Here is a 21042-nt window from a genome sequence, read left to right on the forward strand (position 1 = left end):
AGCAATACACCATGCTAGCTAGTTACGGTCTTTCTTTATCATTTAAGTTTCGGAATGCAACAATATTACACATTTAAATCAAACACACCAAACCATTACACAAATCATATATTCATTTGAAAATATCTTTGTAAATGTACTTACTTGGACCACAGACACAGTGGAAACACATGGAACGTATTGACTAATATGTTAACATTTTCATATGCTGGAACTGGGTAAGTGTTTACAATAATAAAACCTATCGATTAAATATACATTTTATATGATCCATTCGAATAAAAATAATATAGCCTTGGTTAAATGCTCGTTCAGTAGAAACACTCCACTACAGTAGGTGGCGATAGAGCACATTTTCTGATAATAAAACAGAAGAAGAACAACTTGCTAGCTATTTTAGCAATCCATGATAAATTATAACATTTTGGTAGCTGGAAAATATGATTGTGGTTGAATTTACACATATCCATGGATATTTCTGAATTCGCCACTGTTCGAACTTCATAGCCAGATAGAGAGAAAGTGGAAAGTCAACGTGCGGATATAAATGAGTTACTCTACACTGTAGATAGCTTAGCCACAGTGCTAACTGATAGCAGACAGCAATAACAAAGATACTGGTAGTCCGGGTCAGTGTGTGCAAACGCAGCTGTCACACCTCGGCGACGACACAACATTTGTAGCTAAAACGTACATCAAGTTGTGACTCAGTTTCATTAGAAAATAACTGGCTAAAGAGAAGAACGCAATGGAAATCCATAAATGCATTGTTAGAGGATGCGCCAGTCAATCGGACGCAATTATTCATTACAGTTTACCAGAGGAACCCCGGAGACGCCAACGGTGGCTACAGTTTATCAATGGAAGCAACCCGGGAGAGCAAATTCCAGATGTTTCCCGTTTATGTGGCGACCACTTTGCAGAAGAGTGCTTCACAAAACTTGATCTCGGTTTCACCACGAGGTTAATATTAAATCTTGACGCAATCCCATCGATTTATTCCTCTGATAAAACATCGGTTTATCGGAAACACACCGTGAGTATGATATTCGCGCTATGAGGCTAGACTACAATTATTATTATTATTATTTGTACATGTTTTATTAAACTTAATTTAACATTGTGCCAAACTGTTGTTTAGGCTATAGCATCAAAAACAGTAGCCTAGGCTATAGGATCATTAATCAAAGACAATAGACTGAAAATGTTTTAGTAGAGAAGATGGCGGCGCAATTGCTTCAAACATTTGCCGTCAATTAACTAGTTAATTTCTTTATCTTTTCACTCCATCAGCAAAAACATATTTTTAGTTCTTATTGGCGGATCTTGAAAGACTTTATAGCTACCTAAAATTGCCTTCCAGGCCTAGCCTACAGTTTATTAAACCAAGTGTAGCCCTGAACTAGTAGTATCTATCTGTGCACACATGACGCTCTGATTCAAACTCCGATTTAGCAGATATACAAAGTTTATATTGTCAAAATCCGTCCTTTGATCACCAAATAGCCTAACGAAGCAAAGAACATATTTTGACATAGCTTGCAGAGCTGGTGAATCTGAGCTTTCTGTGTGTTAGAGGTACATGAAGCACAACCTTCAACACTAAAACTTTAATAGAATAATGTTGCTTCTAAATGAAACACTTCATGTTCATCTCTAACAGGTGTACACTGAGAGGGTGACTGGGATGGTGGAAGGCAAAATGGCCGGCATCAAGGAGGAGCCAGTGGACAGGGAGTTGGATTCGCAGGTGAATCACTGGAACAATTTGTTGGGTTCACTCAGCAAGTCGTTTAGTTCAATCAAAGAGGAAGATGTTGGGAAGGATGAGAGCATTGCAGAGAGCTATGACCAGATTAGAGTGGTGAAAATAGGAGACTCGCACACAGGAGAGAGGAAGGATGATGGAGGAGAGTATGGGATGGAATACTCACACACTCACCCATATGAAGGAGAGGATGGAGGCTATGATGCCATGGTAACAGAGCTTCACAGGAAAGAGAAAATGAATGTGACGGTGCGCGAGGGGGAGGTGGAGGGAGTGTTTGTGATAGAAAACTCAAACCCAGAGGAGGAGGAGGAATGTAGGGAATATGTGGTAGGGGAGGAGGTATGGCAGATGGAGGGAGGGGGAGAGAGCAGGACAGTAGAGATGTGGGGGGAAAAGGGGAAACGGAGAAAGCTTCCGGGGCCGCAATGGTGGAGATATGAGCAAGAGAGGAGGAAAACCCAGGAAGACGAATGGAAGATGATTGCAGAGAGGGCGAGGGAGGAAGAGAGGGAGAGACAGAAAGGTCAGACTGTGGAGGGGAAAAAGAGGGTGGCAGAGTTCCGCTGCCCACAGTGCAGCAACACCTTCCAGTACCGAAGCAAGTTACTGGAGCATAAAACGGACGGCTGCACTAATGCGAAATACGCCTGCTCAGTGCCACTCTGCCCCCAAATCTTCCGATCCAAGGCTTCCCTGAGGACTCACATTTGCTTGCACCATGTGAAGGAGGACAACAGGGAGGAAAAGGACTTGGATGCTATCTGGAAAGCCAGAGGAGTCGGGGAGCATCAGAATAAATACCAACCCAGCCGTAAGAAATTCTTCTGCCCACTCTGCAATACATACTACAGAAACCAGACAGTCCTCGACAAGCACTCTCGTAGTCACACCAGTCTCTACAAAGTGATGTTGTGCTGCTCCTTCTGCTCTGTGGAGATGCTGAATAAATTCACAATGAAAAAGCACTACAACACGGAACACCCAGGCAGGGTCCCGCGCTGTGAGATGTGTGAAAGAAACTTCTCCTCGCTCAACAACTTTCTAACACATCAGGTTAGACACGTGGCCGTGACTCCTTACTACTGCTATGAGTGTCACATCTACCAGGTCACCCAGAGGGGCCTCACTGTCCACCTGAAAAACCACGTTCTCAGATGCAACCAGAAGCAGCTGGACCAGCAGTCTGGGAAAATCAACAAACCTGACAATACAGGGAATCAGAGTACAGCCCCTCTGAAGAAAAGCCCCTCTCCTCTACCAAACAACCATGCCCATCTACAAGAGATCAAAGAAGAATTTATGACCAAATAAATAGAATCTCAATCTAGTTGTGTTTTTAACCCCTCCCCTTTGTCCCATAACCACGCCCCTCCTCTGACATGAAAAATTGACTTGGGAACTTTATTAGTGAATATTCCTGTACAGGACAAACCTGAGACTGGGATCAAATGATCTAACTAAAGAACAGCTACTACTTGGTTGTTACAGTAAGTTAATTCTGAAGCTGTTTGATTTATCGATACAGATGGAATGGGAGAAATGACCTTTAAGCTTAATGTCATTTAGAGAGTTTAGGTTTATAAAGATGGGATTCCTATTGGTTTTCAGATTGTAGCCCACTTGTACAGTATTTGTCACTTTCACCTTGAAGGCCATGCGCCTTCAAAGCGTTGTAAGCCCTTTATAAGCCCCATAATATCCTACATGGTATGTATTTACCTGTCATTCATTATAGAGATAATTCAGTTCAATCTTTTGTATTGTCCTATTATCAATTTAGATTTAGAGAATTGTCTTACACAACATTAGCTGTAAGTAGCTTAATGTAAAATGTGATAGTCGCAAATGTAATGAAGTGTTTCTGAGTTAACATTTGGGTTTGTATTTGTTTGTAGAGTATATTATTAGCCCATACATGATCCTATGAGGTTTACATCTTTGATTGTTCTGGTTCTGCACCTTCCTCTTCATCAGCACTTGTTTATTTCCGACAGTACTCCAGGGTTAGAGGGTGCATCGTACCCAAAGAAATGTGTTGTATAGAACATGTTACTTTGTAAAAACATATGGATTGTCTGTCATGTAGAATAAGGAATAGTGCCAACTCTAGTACATTTCTATTTATGCCAGATGTATACATCAGGAACTCTCTGGGCCAATGGAAAGAAGAGAGAACTCTCTCTGGACCAATCGGAAGCCAAGTGAACTTTCTCTGCCCAATAGAGATTAGACCGGAACACCACTGTAGCCCTGTCATCCTGGAGCCTTTTGGTGTCGACTGGTTCCATTACAGAACATCTTTGATGCATTGTTCTCTATGCTGTTGACTGTATGTTGTCTGAATAAAAACCTTTCTGTAGTATTTACTGGTCAGTGAAAAACACAGTTGTATACTGAAGGTATTTTTATTATGTTCAATAGAAAGTCCTACTGTGACTCCACTGAGATACAAAACCAGAGAGAGGAGACAGCAGCAGGGGTGGAGGAAGGGACACTATCTCCACTGGATAGGGACAGAGGAAGGAGAGAAAAAATACATCTCATCTACTCTCAAACTGGAAGGAGAAAAAAACATACAGACATCTCAAACACACAAGCTTACAGCTCTGCTACCAGTCAAGCAGAACCTGAAAGACTGTTACAACACATACAGAAGAGCTGAGGGAGAGCGATCGAATAGGTAGGAGTTGTCCACCGATCCAGGATCAGCTCATTAATTCAATACTACTGCTACAAGTCATTGATACTGTAGCTACATATTTTTTCATTCAATTAGACAGACAGTGCTTTAAAGGGATTGACCAGAAGTCAGCAGGTGCCAGCTGGCCCATACAGTAACATACTGGATTACTTCCACAACTGTCATGCCATTCCAGATGGCAGGTTGAAAGGGTTCAATTCAGCATAAAATATCATGTCCCTTCTATCCACACATTTCTACATCCATGGACCTCTCCCACCCCACCTGTGTGCTTACATGACACAGTTAATGGACTTATAAAATGCATGGTATTTCATCTAGAAACCTGAGCTGCTGTACTGGAACAGTAGTGTCAGTTCAGTGTCGGACACAGACTCCTCATGGCGTCATCCAAGCATGCTGCTTTCAAATGTACCTTGGAACTGGGAAACACAAGGTTCAGAGGAGTCCTGAGGAGCATTTGAAGGCATCAACATATACACAGACTCGCTGTCCAGATAACCACTGCTTAACACTGGTCAAGGATCAGGTTTCCCTTGGTGTCTGTAAATGTTGAGGTGTGGCGTGGACAGGGCAGGCTATACCCAGACTGGCCCACCAAAGCCATGATTAGACCTCAGTCCAGACTGGCCTCACTCTGGATGTTGTGGCTGACTGGGAGGAGCTTGTCTCTACATAGGGGGCGGGGTCAGTGGAGCTCTACCTGCTCTCACTCTGATGACATCACTAGTTTTGTTCCTGTCTGATGACTCAGTCACAGAAGAGGTTACCACAGATTTTCTAAACCCAGAGATGCAACATCGTTAGACATCTGTGAACGCTTGCGAAACAGACCAAGCTGACCAGGGTTTGGGGGTTGTGAAGTCAATGAGAAAAGTAAAACATTCATCCTTAGTTGTTCATTTTCTCAAAATCTAAATCCACAACCTAGAATTGATCCAATTTCTTAAGTAGTTGAGCGTGTTATTACTCCAACCTCGTGAAGTTGACGAACGAACACATTTTCCCCAAAAATGATATGGAAGGAGTGCCTTTGATTTGACACGAGACGACCGTTAGACCAGATGACATGTTTCTACGCATGAGCTTAGCTAGCCAACATCGCCAGAACATTGCCGAAAAGTGTGGTCTGGGATTTCTATTGGAGAAGCCGTTTTAGCCTATCTTCATATTGTACTGTTTTTGAGGCTACTTAGGTTTATTCACAGAGCTACATTATACAGTTCATCATCATTTTAATATGGGTCTTAAATGCATAATGCAGGTATCTCAAATGTTCCCAGAAGTACAGACATCTAAATACAGCACATTCATGTTCCTGACAATTGTCTCTTGAGTCTAGAGGCAACACGAATTGTCCAAAGCAAAGACTGGAGAGACGCTACAATGTGGTCACCATCAGCCCAAGTCCAACAGAGCTATAGGCTGTAGTTCCAGCCCTGATCCAACAGAGCTATAGGCTGTAGTTCCAGCCCTGGTCCAACAGAGCTATAGGCTGTAGTTCCAGCCCTGGTCCAACAGAGCTATAGGCTGTAGTTCCAGCCCTGGTCCAACAGAGCTATAGGCTGTAGTTCCAGCCCTGGTCCAACAGAGCTATAGGCTGTAGTTCCAGCCCTGGTCCAACAGAGCTATAGGCTGTAGTTCCAGCCCTGATCCAACAGAGCTATAGGCTGTAGTTCCAGCCCTGATCCAAAAGAGCTATAGGCTGTAGTTCCAGCCCTGGTCCAACAGAGCTATAGGCTGTAGTTCCAGCCCTGGTCCAACAGAGCTATAGGCTGTCGTTCCAGCCCTGATCCAACAGAGCTATAGGCTGTAGTTCCAGCCCTGATCCAACAGAGCTATAGGCTGTAGTTCCAGCCCTGGTCCAACAGAGCTATAGGCTGTAGTTCCAGCCCTGATCCAACAGAGCTATAGGCTGTAGTTCCAGCCCTGGTCCAACAGAGCTATAGGCTGTCGTTCCAGCCCTGATCCAACAGGGCTATAGGCTGTAGTTCCAGCCCTGGTCTCCAGCACCAGGGGTGAAGACCACTGGGTTAGTTAATAACTGAGCAGGTCCCAGGTGCATCAGAGTTCTGTCCAGGTCATCTGAGGAACCAGGTCTGTCTGCCTGAGCAGAGCTCCAGCAGGGTTATAAGTCTGAGGTGAAATGTCAATGGTCAGAGGGCAGTGGAGGTGAGTTTCTTCACCCCCCTCCGTTGGGCTAGAGTGGAACATCCCACGGGGTCCAGGACAGGTGGAACGTTCCTGTTGAGGGCAGAGTAGGTGGCTGCCATGGCGCTCTGCACAAAACAAAACAAATTAGATAATAAAAAATGTCAACTCACACTTTATAGTGTCATACACACAATAAAATATACTGAGATGTTAAAACAGGACATTTAAAGTGTCTGTTACCTTGACCAGGTGTGGAGCGTCCTGTCTGGTCAGTGTGAACATGGGCAGGTGGTCTCGGTGTGTGACCCAGGGATGACACAACACCTGGCCGGCTGTCAAACGCTGGTGGGGGTCCACGTGTAACATCTTAGACACCAGCTCCTACAGGTCAGAGGTCAAAAACATATTACAACATTATCATCCATTGAGTATGTGTTTGAATGTTGACAACATTCCCTTGGCTTCGGTGTGAGTGTGTGTGATTGTGTGTGTGTACCTTGGCCTCTGCTGAAACAGAGTTCCAGTATCCTCCGGTCAGAGAGAACTTCCCGCTGCCGATCCGAGCCAGGATCTCCTCTGGTGTGTCCTCTGGACCGTTGGCAAACGGAGTGAACCTGGAGAGAAGAAGAGAGAGGAGGGAGGAGAGAGGAGAGATTATTCTTTTTTTGAGGGAGAAGAGAGAAGGGTAAACAATTGCAAATACACAAACAGCCATACCAGAATGTTAGTCCAGGGAAACATTCGCAACACACACACACACACACACACACACACACACACACACACACACACACACACACACACACACACACACACACACACACACACACACACACACACACACACACAGCCTTACCCTGTGAGCATAGTGTAGAGTAGGACTCCTAGACTCCAGATGTCACAGGCAGCATCATAACCCTGCTTCTTCAACACCTAGACAACACACACCCACATACTGTATGGTCAGTGGATGAGAGGGTACATGTAGAGAATATCAGCGGTTAAGAGAGAAAGAGAGAAGAAAAGACTAGTTTGAAAGAGAGAATTGTCAGAACGAAGAGGAGAGAGAGAGAGAGAGAGAGAGAGAGAGAGGGGGGGGGGGAACAGAGAGAAAGAGAGAGGGGGGACAGAGAGAAAGAGAGGGAGAGAGAAAGAGAAAGAGAGGGGGGAACAGAGAGAATGAGAGAGGGGGACATAGAAAGAGAGAGAGGGGGGGACAGAGAGAAAGGGAGAGAGGGGGGACAGAGAGAAAGAGAGAGCGGGGGTTGACAGAGAGAGAGGGGGGGGGACAGAGAGAAAGAGAGAGAGGGGGGGGGGGACAGAGAGAAAGAGAGAGAGGGGGGGACAGAGAGAAAGAGAGAGGGGGGGGGGGACAGAGAGAAAGGGAGAGAAAGAGAGAGGGGGCGGGGGACAGAGAGACAGAGAGAAAGAGAGAGGGGGGACAGAGAAAGGGAGAGAAAGAGAGAGAGGGTGGGGGACAGAGAGACAGAGAGAAAGAGAGAGGGGGGGGACAGAGAGAAAGAGAGGGGGGATAGAGAGAAAGGGAGAGAAAGAGAGAGGGGCGGGGGACAGAGAGACAGAGAGAAAGAGAGAGGGGGGACAGAGAGAAAGAGAGAGAGGGGGGACAGAGAGAAAGAGAGGGAGGGGGGGACAGAGAGAAAGAGAGGGAGAGAGAATGAGAGAGGGGGAACAGAGAGAAAGAGAGGGAGGGGGGACAGAGAGAAAGAGAGGGAGAGAGAGAGACAGAGTGTGTGGCATGGTACATACCTCTGGAGCTACAAAGTTAGCTGTGTAGCACGGCGTCATCAGCAGGCCGTTCTCAGCTCTCAGCTGCTTGGCAAAACCAAAGTCACAGATCCTGATGGACTCAGCGTTCCCACTCTCATCCACATACAGGATATTACTGGGCTTCAGGTCCCTGTGCACCACCTGGCAATCAATCAACCAATCAGTCAATTCATAAATGAATCAATCACACACATCAACACATTGAAAGACAACTGGTATGCTGTAAAGAATAATAATAATAAAAAGACAAGTAGGATCAAAGGGTTATAACTTGATATGCCCTCCTACTGAAGAGTCATTTAACACACACACACGCACGCACATGCACACACACACACACACACACTCACACTTACCCCCTGTATGTGTAGGTATTCAACAGTCTTGGTGATGGTGTATAGGACAGCGCTAGCTTCTCTCTCTGAGAAGAACTTCTGTCTCAGTATCTTATCCAGCAGCTCTCCTCCCTTCATCAGCTCTGTGACCAGATACACCGTCCTACCGTCATCAAACACCTACAGCAGAGACAGCAGGGTTATACCCGTGCAATAGTGTGTGTGTGTTTTTGTTTAACTATCCTTATGGGCACCAGAAATGTTCACAAGGATAGTAAAACAAAGAACATTCAGACATGTGGGGCATTTCGCCGGTCCCCACGAGGAAAAATGCTATTTTAGGCTGAGGGGTCAGGTTTAGGGTTAGGGTTAGGGGTTAGGGGGTACGGTTAGGTATAGTTAGGGGGTTAGGGTTAAGGTTCGTGTTATGGCTCGGTTAGGGAAAACAGGATTTGGGATGGGAATCAATTCTTTGGTCCCCCCACAAGGATATCAATACAAAAATGGGTGTGTGTGAGACTCACATCCTTTAGTGTGATGACGTTGGGATGTTGTCCGTATCTCATTAGGATCTCCACCTCCTCTGTTGGGTCTCTGTTGGCCTTACTGATGATCTACATCACACACACACACACACACACACACACACACACACACACACACACACACACACACACACACACACACACACACACACACACACACACACACACACACACACACACACACACACAACACACAACACACACACACAGTACCAACGTGTGTGTATGTACGGCTCTGACTACTAACAATACAATGGTCAATATCAGTGCTTTCTGGGGGGGTGTATGTCTCACCTTAACCGCGTACTCCATGCCAGTGGCCTTGTGTATACAGCGTTTGCAGACAGAGTATGATCCCAGTCCTATTTCCTCCTTGACTTCATATGCTTCTGACAGCTGGGACATATTCCTGTGTAGCTGCTACACACACACACACACACACACACACACACACACACACACACACACACACACACACACACACACACACACACACACACACACACACACACACACACACACACACACACACACACACACACACACACACACACACACACACACACACACACACACACACAGAGATGAAAAGTCATAAATTACAAGATCCTGTGTGTGTGTGTGCGTGTGTGTGTGTATGTGCGTGCATGTGTGCGTGTGTGTCTGCCTGTGTGTGTGTGTCTGTGTCTGTGTACGTGTGTGTGTATGTGTGCGTGTGTGTGTCTGTGTGTGTGTGTGTGTGTGTGTGTGTCTCTGTGTGTGTCTGTGTGTGTGTCTGTATGTGTGTGAGTGTACCTGTACTACAGTAGTCTGTAGTGGTTGTGTCTCTTCCTCTGATGTAATGGCTACAAAGCTGAATCCTCGGAACAGCTGGTGGGCGTTGGCACTGGGCGGAACCCCCGGGGAATCTACACACACACATAGACACACAAGTGGTTGAACGACAAAAGATGAAAGAGTAATTGAGGCATGGATGGATAGAGAGACGTGTGTGTACGCACGCAAGTGTGTGTGCGTGTGTGTGTACCTTTGGGTGTTTTAGCGGTGAACTCTGGGTCGAAATAGAAGGTGTCGTCAGGTCGTCCCGTAGCAGGTTTGAAGGGAGGGTGGAGCTCTCTACGGAACAGTTTCTACACACAGAGATAGAGAACACATGATATGGTATATACTGACTCTACAGCCTCTGAAACACAGTGTGACGAGATGTCTCATCACTCACGTTCCAGTCTATGGTGCAGTAGAAGTGGTGTCTCTTGATCTCTTCCACTCCGTCTGGGCCGGCCCCTACAGAGATCAGAACCAGAAGTTACACTTCAACACAGATCTGGGATCAGATTACCTCCCTCAATCCTAACATTAACCTTTAAGGGGAAATCTTAACCCTGACCTAAGATCAGGTTGTGTTACCTAGCCTGTTTGTAGGGTTGCGTTTGAAAAGGTTCCTCAGGAGACTCTGGGCTTCAGAACTCAAAAACTGTGGCATCCCCAACTTAGCTCTGAGGAGAGGAACAGGAAGGAATGCAGAAGGGAAGGCAGTGATAGAGGGACAATAGAGTACATGAGACAGTGCAGTTATTGACACAGTCATCACATATCAACCTGTATTCAATCTGACTGAATGCTGATGTCCAGACACCCAGTATCAGTAACACACACAGGAAACTAACTCAGCGTTTAACAAAAACCATCTCAGCAGCCTAGAGAAAGAAACATTCTCAACATTTTCCACTGAGAGGGAGAGATAAATCATTCTGTGTTGAAATCGCTCTTACCCATCCCATTTCTTTTGCACTTTCCTGCACCCTTCCTCTCTTTACCATTCCATCTCTCTCCTGCTTTACCCCCTCTTTCTCTCCATCTCTCCCCTCTTCCACCCTTCCTCTCTCATCCTCTCTCTCTCTCTCTACTCCTCTCCCTCTCTCCCTCTACTCCTCTCTCTCTCTCTCTCTCTCTCTACTCCTCTCCCTCTCTCCCTCTACTCCTCTCTCTCTCTCTCTCTCTCTACTCCTCACTCTCTCTCTCCCTCTCTCTACTCCTCTCTCTCTCTCCCTCTCTCTACTCCTCTCTCTCTCTCTCTCTCTCTCTCTCTCTCTCCCCATCTCTCCCCTCTTCCACCCTTCCTCTCTCTCTCTCTCTCTTTCTCCATCTCTCCCCTCTTCCACCCTTCCTCTCTCTCTCTCTTTCTCTACTCTCTCTCTCTCTTCCCCATCTCTCCCCTCTTACCCCTCCCTCTCTCCTCCTCTCTCTCTGTCTCCTCCTCTCTGTCTCCTCCTCTCTCTCTCTCTCTCTCTCTCATACCCTCCCTGTATCTTCCCCTGTCTATCATCAACATCTAACAGCCCACTTAGCTATGTCCATTTTCCTGCTTTTATCACTCTTCTAGTCTGTCCATCCATAATGCCCTCCTGCTGAGTGGAACAACTAGTTCTGAGCTGCCTCAGCATAGAACCAATTCAACCACAGTCTTGTAAACACATTGCTCCAGTGAGATGAAAAAAGACCTGGTGGAAGAGACTCACTTGAGGATCATGGTCATGGTCTCCTTGCGGTCTTTCCCCTGGAATGGTAGTGTTCCGGTCAGCATCTCAAACTGCCAGAGGATGAAGAGATGAAGAGTTTCACACAACCTACCAACCAACCCAACTACAACGTAACCACAACCTAACTCCTACCCTAACTACTACCTACCGACTACCTAACTACAACCTAACGACAACCTAACCACTACCTAACTACTACCTAACGACTACCTAACCACAACCTAACGACAACCTAACCACTACCTAACTACTACCTATCGACTACCTAACTACAACCTAACGACAACCTAACCACTACCTAACTACTACCTATCGACTACCTAACTACAACCTAACGACAACCTAACCACTACCTAACCACAACCTAACCACTACCTAACGACAACCTAACCACTACCTAACGACAACCTAACCACTACCTAACCACAACCTAACCACTACCTAACGACAACCTAACCACTACCTAACCACAACCTAACCACAACCTAACCACAACCTAACCACAACCTAACCACTACCTAACGACAACCTAACCACTACCTAACCACTACCTAACCACAACCTAACCACTACCTAACCACAACCTAACCACTACCTAACGACAACCTAACCACTACCTAACCACAACCTAACCACTACCTAACCACAACCTAACCACAACCTAACCACTACCTAACCACAACCTAACCACTACCTAACGACAACCTAACCACTACCTAACCACTACCTAACCACTACCTAACCACTACCTAACCACAACCTAACCACTACCTAACGACAACCTAACCACAACCTAACCACTACCTAACCACTACCTAACCACAACCTAACCACTACCTAACCACAACCTAACCACTACCTAACCACTACCTAACCACTACCTAATGACAACCTAACCACTACCTAACCACAACCTAACCACTACCTAACGACAGCCTAACCACTACCTAACCACAACCTAACCACAACCTAACCACTACCTAACCACTACCTAACCACAACCTAACCACTACCTAACCACAACCTAACCACTACCTAACGACAGCCTAACCACTACCTAACCACAACCTAACCACTACCTAACCACAACCTAACCACTACCTAACCACTACCTAACCACTACCTAACGACAACCTAACCACAACCTAACCACAACCTAACCACAACCTAACCACAACCTAACCACTACCTAACCACTACCTAACCACAACCTAACCACTACCTAACCACAACCTAACCACAACCTGTAACACAACACAAATAAGGAACAGGTAAATAAACCATATAAGGTGTGTGGCCCCACCCCTCTCACCATGAGCACGCCGTAGGACCACCAATCAGCGCTGGTGGTGTGACCTCTCCTATTGACCACCTCCGGAGCCATGTACTCCACTGTCCCACAGAACGAATAGGCCTTGTTCTCATGGTCTATAGACTCCTTACTGAGGCCGAAGTCTACACACACACATCAACACACACACACATACACACACATCAACACACGAGTAAGCTTTGTTCTCAGGACATACCGTCTGCAGAAAGAATAGACACATTCAAACATTCAAATAGAAAAACAAACCCCACACACACACACACACACACACACACTCACACACAGGTCTGATATCACTCACCCGTCAGCTTAATGTGTCCCTCCTCGTCTAGCAGAATGCTGAAAAGACAGAAATGGATCTTTGGACAAAGAAACTAAACGCGTGTGTGTGTGTGTGTGTGTGTGTATGTACTTCTCTGGTTTGAGGTCTCTGTAGATGATGCCCAGGCTGTGAAGGTGGTCCAGCGCCAGGGCCAACTCTGCCAGGTAGAACTTCACATCCTCCTCTGTGAACATCACCTACACACAGAGAGGAGAGGGGAAGGTGAGACACTCCACACCAACACACACGCCACACCAACACACACTCCACACCAACACACACGCCACACCAACACACACTCCACACCAACACACACTCCACACCAACACACACTCCACACCAACACACACTCCACACCAACACACACTCCACACCAACACACACTCCACACCAACACACACTCCACACCAACACACACGCCACACCAACACACACGCCACACCAACACACACTCCACACCAACACACACGCCACACCAACACACACTCCACACCAACACACACTCCACACCAACACACACGCCACACCAACACACACTCCACACCAACACACACGCCACACCAACACACACGCCACACCAACACACACACTCCACACCAACACACACGCCACACCAACACACACTCCACACCAACACACACTCCACACCAACACACACTCCACACCAACACACACTCCACACCAACACACACTCCACACCAACACACACGCCACACCAACACACACTCCACACCAACACACACTACACACCAACACACACTCCACACCAACACACACTCCACACCAGCGCCACTCCAACACACACGCCACACCAACACACACGCCACACCAACACACACGCCACACCAGCACACACTCCACACCAACACACACTCCACACCAACACACACTCCACACCAACACACACTCCACACCAACACACACGCCACACCAACACACACGCCACACCAACACACACTCCACACCAACACACACTCCACACCAACAGCCACTCCACACCAACACACACTCCACACCAACACACACGCCACACCAACACACACGCCACACCAACACACACTCCACACCAACACACACTCCACACCAACACACACGCCACACCAACACACACTCCACACCAACACACACTCCACACCAACACACACTCCACACCAACACACACTCCACACCAACACACACTCCACACCAACACACACACCACACCAACACACACTCCACACCAACACACACTCCACACTAGCGCCACTCCAACACACACTCCACACCAACACACACTCCACACCAACACACACCACACCAGCGCCACTCCAACACACACTCCACACCAACACACACTCCACACCAACACACACTCCACACCAGCGCCACTCCAACACACACGCCACACCAACACACACTCCACACCAACACACACTCCACACCAACACACACTCCACACCAGCGCCACTCCAACACACACGCCACACCAACACACACTCCACACCAACACACACTCCACACCAACACACACTCCACACCAGCACCACTCCAACACACACGCCACACCAACACACACTCCACACCAACACACACTCCACACCAACACACACTCCACACCAACACACACTCCACACCAGCGCCACTCCAACACACACGCCACACCAACACACACTCCACACCAACACACACTCCACACCAGCGCCACTCCAACACACACGCCACACCAACACACACTCCACACCAACACACACTCCACACCAACACACACTCCACACCAGCGCCACTCCACACCAACACACACTCCACACCAACACACACGCCACACCAACACACACTCCACACCAACACACACTCCACACCAACACACACTCCACACCAACACACACGCCACACCAACACACACTCCAAACCAACACACACTCCACGCCAACACACACTCCACACCAACACACACTCCACACCAACACACACTCCACACCAACACACACTCCACACCAGCGCCACTCCAACACACATGCCACACCAACACACACTCCACACCAACACACACTCCACACCAGCGCCACTCCAACACACACGCCACACCAACACACACTCCACACCAACACACACTCCACACCAACACACACTCCACACCAGCGCCACTCCAACACACACGCCACACCAACACACACTCCACACCAACACACACTCCACACCAACACACACGCCACACCAACACACACCCACACCAACACACACTCCACACCAACACACACGCCACACCAACACACACTCCACCCCAACACACACACCACACCAACACACACTCCACACCAACACACACTCCACACCAGCGCCACTCCAACACACACTCCACACCAACACACACTCTACACCAACACACACTCCACACCAGCGCCTCTCCAACACACACTCCACACCAACACACACTCCACACCAACACACACTCCACACCAACACACACTCCACACCAACACACACTCCACACCAACACACACTCCACACCAGCGCCACTCCAACACACACGCCACACCAACACACACTCCACACCAACACACACTCCACACCAACACACACTCCACACCAACACACACTCCACACCAACACACACGCCACACCAACACACACTCCACACCAACACACACTCCACACCAACACACACGCCACACCAACACACACTCCACACCAACACACACGCCACACCAAGGCCACACCAACACACACGCCACACCAACACACACTCCACACCAGCGCCACTCCAACACACACGCCACACCAACACACACTCCACACCAACACACACTCCACACCAACACACACGCCACACCAATGCCACTCCAACACACACGCCACACCAACACACACGCCACACCAACACACACGCCACACCAACACACACTCCACACCAACACACACGCCACACCAACACACACTCCACACCAGCGCCACTCCAACACACACGCCACACCAACACACACTCCACACCAACACACACTCCACACCAACACACACTCCACACCAACACACACTCCACACCAACACACACGCCACACCAACACACACTCCACACCAACACACACGCCACACCAACACACACGCCACACCAACACACACTCCACACCAACACACACTCCACACCAACACACACTCCACACCAGCGCCACTCCAACACACACGCCACACCAACACACACTCCACACCAACACACACTCCACACCAACACACACTCCACACCAACACACACTCCACACCAACACACACGCCACACCAACACACACGCCGCACCAACACACACTCCACACCAACACACACGCCACACCAACACACACACTCCACACCAACACACACGCCACACCAACACACACTCCACACCAACACACACTCCACACCAACACACACTCCACACCAACACACACGCCACACCAACACACACTCCACACCAACACACACTCCACACCAACACACACTACACACCAACACACACTCCACACCAACACACACTCCACACCAGCGCCACTCCAACACACACGCCACACCAACACACACGCCACACCAACACACACGCCACACCAGCACACACTCCACACCAACACACACTCCACACCAACACACACTCCACACCAACACACACTCCACACCAACACACACGCCACACCAACACACACTCCACACCAACACACACTCCACACCAACAGCCACTCCACACCAACACACACTCCACACCAACACACACTCCACACCAACACACACGCCACACCAACACACACTCCACACCAACACACACTCCACACCAACACACACGCCACACCAACACACACTCCACACCAACACACACTCCACACCAACACACACACCACACCAACACACACTCCACACCAACACACTCCACACCAACACACACACCACACCAACACACACTCCACACCAACACACACTCCACACTAGCGCCACTCCAACACACACTCCACACCAACACACACTCCACACCAACACACACCACACCAGCGCCACTCCAACACACACTCCACACCAACACACACTCCACACCAACACACACTCCACACCAGCGCCACTCCAACACACACTCCACACCAACACACACTCCACACCAACACACACTCCACACCAACACACACTCCACACCAGCGCCACTCCAACACACACGCCACACCAACACACACTCCACACCAACACACACTCCACACCAACACACACTCCACACCAGCACCACTCCAACACACACGCCACACCAACACACACTCCACACCAACACACACTCCACACCAACACACACTCCACACCAACACACACTCCACACCAGCGCCACTCCAACACACACGCCACACCAACACACACTCCACACCAACACACACTCCACACCAGCGCCACTCCAACACACACGCCACACCAACACACACTCCACACCAACACACACTCCACACCAGCGCCACTCCACACCAACACACACTCCACACCAACACACACGCCACACCAACACACACTCCACACCAACACACACTCCACACCAACACACACTCCACACCAACACACACGCCACACCAACACACACTCCAAACCAACACACACTCCACGCCAACACACACTCCACACCAACACACACTCCACACCAACACACACTCCACACCAGCGCCACTCCAACACACATGCCACACCAACACACACTCCACACCAACACACACTCCACACCAGCGCCACTCCAACACACACGCCACACCAACACACACTCCACACCAACACACACTCCACACCAACACACACTCCACACCAGCGCCACTCCAACACACACGCCACACCAACACACACTCCACACCAACACACACTCCACACCAACACACACGCCACACCAACACACACTCCACACCAACACACACTCCACACCAACACACACGCCACACCAACACACACTCCACCCCAACACACACACCACACCAACACACACTCCACACCAACACACACTCCACACCAGCGCCACTCCAACACACACTCCACACCAACACACACTCTACACCACATATGTCAGAGTCAAGGCCCGCGGGCCACATCCGGCCCGCGAGAAGGTTTTTTACGGCCCCTGGGATGATCTTGATTTATTATTAGAACCGGCCCGCAGACCGCAGCAAGCCGGCAGCCCGCAGATCTTTTACACGCACCAATACTACATTTCCCACAATGCAACGGTGACGCACCGAGCAGTAGGCTGCTTCATTTCAATATTTATTGGCACAGCAGTCGTCAGCATCACAGTAAAATTAACTTTCAGATACCCATCAAAAATGGCAAAACGGAAGGTGGACACTGAGAACCGGGGTTTCAAACAAGGTGGGAGTCGGAGTATATGTTCACGGAGGTAGCTGGAAAACCTGTGTGTCTTCTGTGTGGAGAAAGTGTGGCGGTACTGAAAGAGTATAATCTGAGACGACATTATGAAACGAAACACGCGGACAAAAACAAGAATATGGACATGGAACAAAGGCTACAAAAGGCAGAGGAATTAAAACGAGGCCTCAAATCTCGACAGGCTCTGTTCAAAAAGCCAAATCACAAGGCCAGGCTGCTGTCAAGGCCAGTTTTATTTTGGCAGAAGAGATCGCTAAATCAGCCCGGCCATTTACGGAGGGGGATTTCATCAAAAACTGCATGATTAAAGTTTGTGACGAAGTTTGCCCAGAAAAAGGCAACTCTTTTTAAATGTGAGTCTGAGCAGAAACACCATTGCCGAGAGAGAGACCAGTTGTCCATCAATCTAAAAGAGCAGCTTGTGAAAAAGGGAAAAGATTTCATTGCATATTCCTTGGCTGTGGATGAGAGCACCGACATTTCTGACATTGCCCAGTTGTCAATTTTCATCCGCGGAGTGGACTCCAGCCTAAGCGTGACAGAGGAGTTTTTGGCTTTACCTCCTATGCATGGCACAACTACGGGGCATGATTTGTATGAAGAGGTGTCAAGATGTGTAAATGAGATGGAGCTGCCTTGGGAAAAACTCGTGGGTTTGACAACCGACGGAGCACCTGCGATGTGTGGACACAGGAGCGGACTGGTGGCGAAGATACGGGAAAAGATGCAAGAGGAAAACGCGACAGGTGAGCTGACAGCTTATCATTGTATCATACACCAGGAAGCGTTGTGCGGTAAAGCCTTGAAAATGGAGCATGTAATGAGCATCATCACGCGCACAGTTAACTTTATCAGAGCCAAAGGTTTGAATCACCGCCAGTTCAAGGCATTTCTGACGGAGTTAGAAACGGAGCATGGTGATTTGCCTTATCACACAGAGGTGCGATGGCTAAGCCAGGGAAAGGTGCTTCAAAGATGTTTCGAGCTTCGTGAGGAGATTTGTCTGTTCTTGGACAGCAAAGGGAAAGACACAACACAACTCCGAGACGAAATGTTTCTGTGTGAAATGGCTTTTCTGTGTGACATTACGAGTCATCTGAATGCAATGAACTTGCAGCTGCAGGGTCGGGATCATGTCATCTCTGATATGTACAGTACAGTGAAGGCATTTAAAACCAAACTGACTCTGTGGGAGACGCAGATGCGGAAAGAAAATTTGAGCCACTTTCCCAGCTGCCAGACCATGAAAGAGAAGCTCTCTACCAGTGCGTTCCCGAGCGCACAGTTGGCTGATAAAATAGGTATGCTTGCCGCTGACTTTCGACGCCGATTTGCTGACTTTGAAGCACAAAAAAGCAGGTTGGAACTGCTCGGTAACCCATTTGCTGTTGACGTGGAAAGCTCACCACCAAACCTCCAAATGGAGTTGATTGACCTCCAATGCAATGATGCACTGAGGGCAAAATATGCGGCAGTGGGTGCTGCGGAGTTCGCCCGTTTCCTCCCCGACACAATGCCCCAGCTGCGCATCCAGGCTGCTCAAACGTTGTCTATGTTTGGCAGCACATACCTGTGTGAACAACTTTTTCTTTGATGAACCTGAACAAAACATCACACAGAAGTCGACTTACTGCTGAACACCTCCACTCAATTCTGAGGATTTCCTCAGCTCAGAGCCTTTCCCCCGAACATTGATGAACTTGTGGAAAAGATGGGACACCACCAAGTATCACCCTCAACCTCAAACAAGTGAACATTACTGTGCAATCACATATTTAGAGTTTTTACTCAGTTCAAGTTTAAAAGTTAAAGTTTAATATTTGTTTTCACTGCATGTTACTTCTCCTTAAACAAAGTGTTGTTTTTGATTAATAGATTTTTGCACTTTATTTTATTGTATTTCAATCCAATTATATTTTAAAAATATTTCAGTTGAGTGGATGATAGAAAATTGCTATTATTGTTTTTTTCTTTGAAGTAAATTTAGCCCACTTTTGCTAAAATAGAAAATATAGGCTACTGATGGTGCCTTGAATACCGGTTTCTTTCATTTAATGTTCATGTTATGGGGATTTTTATATAAAGGAAATTTGTCTTTTGTGTCTGTTGAAAATTAAAGATTACTGACAGAGCCATAAGAAAATATTGCTTTATTTATCTGATCATATTGGAATATATTTGTTAGGTTTTCAGTAGGTTCAATTAGGTTCACT

At 47.9% G+C, this 21042-nt stretch overlaps 2 protein-coding genes across 4 annotated transcripts in view; one reads left to right on the plus strand and one right to left on the minus strand.

Annotated features, from left to right (window-relative positions):
* The first annotated feature begins 5 nt into the window (after window positions 1–5).
* LOC135517195 (zinc finger and BTB domain-containing protein 11-like) lies at window positions 6–4133 on the plus strand. Of its 2 annotated transcripts, none has more exons than XM_064941282.1 (2): window positions 6–218; window positions 1664–4133. In XM_064941282.1, exon 2 carries the CDS (start codon window positions 1688–1690, stop codon window positions 3080–3082), a length of 1395 nt encoding a protein of 464 aa, XP_064797354.1. In that variant the 5' UTR covers window positions 6–218; window positions 1664–1687; the 3' UTR covers window positions 3083–4133. The 2 variants fall into 2 exon arrangements, with proteins under 2 accessions (XP_064797354.1, XP_064797353.1); XM_064941281.1 differs by lacking the exon at window positions 6–218 and adding an exon at window positions 361–1036.
* Window positions 4134–4157: 24 nt separating this feature from the next.
* LOC135517194 (ribosomal protein S6 kinase alpha-3-like) overlaps window positions 4158–21042 on the minus strand; it is a 63725-nt gene continuing 46840 nt past the window's right edge. The window contains exons 7-22 of one of the 2 annotated variants that reach the window (XM_064941280.1): window positions 13580–13686; window positions 13469–13506; window positions 13147–13289; window positions 11814–11884; window positions 10702–10790; window positions 10514–10578; window positions 10322–10424; window positions 10090–10202; window positions 9589–9711; window positions 9274–9363; window positions 8771–8929; window positions 8394–8555; window positions 7483–7559; window positions 7123–7240; window positions 6867–7007; window positions 4158–6751 (exon numbers count right to left, since the gene is read on the minus strand). In XM_064941280.1, coding sequence (XP_064797352.1) covers window positions 6629–6751; window positions 6867–7007; window positions 7123–7240; window positions 7483–7559; window positions 8394–8555; window positions 8771–8929; window positions 9274–9363; window positions 9589–9711; window positions 10090–10202; window positions 10322–10424; window positions 10514–10578; window positions 10702–10790; window positions 11814–11884; window positions 13147–13289; window positions 13469–13506; window positions 13580–13686 — 1722 coding nt within the window. In that variant the 3' untranslated portion in view covers window positions 4158–6628. Of the gene's footprint in view, window positions 6752–6866; window positions 7008–7122; window positions 7241–7482; window positions 7560–8393; window positions 8556–8770; window positions 8930–9273; window positions 9364–9588; window positions 9715–10089; window positions 10203–10321; window positions 10425–10513; window positions 10579–10701; window positions 10791–11813; window positions 11885–13146; window positions 13290–13468; window positions 13507–13579; window positions 13687–21042 lie in introns of both variants that reach the window. The other variant, XM_064941279.1, reaches the window with a different exon arrangement.

The sequence above is a fragment of the Oncorhynchus masou genome, chromosome 28 (genome assembly GCF_036934945.1).
Source record: "Oncorhynchus masou masou isolate Uvic2021 chromosome 28, UVic_Omas_1.1, whole genome shotgun sequence".
Classification (NCBI taxonomy): Eukaryota; Metazoa; Chordata; class Actinopteri; order Salmoniformes; family Salmonidae; genus Oncorhynchus; species Oncorhynchus masou.

Bases quoted from the DNA above. Each gene is read 5' to 3' on its own strand.
- LOC135517195 (XM_064941281.1), top strand. From the start codon at position 749: ATGGAAATCCATAAATGCATTGTTAGAGGATGCGCCAGTCAATCGGAC. The intron at 1,037-1,663 runs GTGAGTATGATA...CATCTCTAACAG, and splicing joins CGGTTTATCGGAAACACACC to GTGTACACTGAGAGGGTGAC.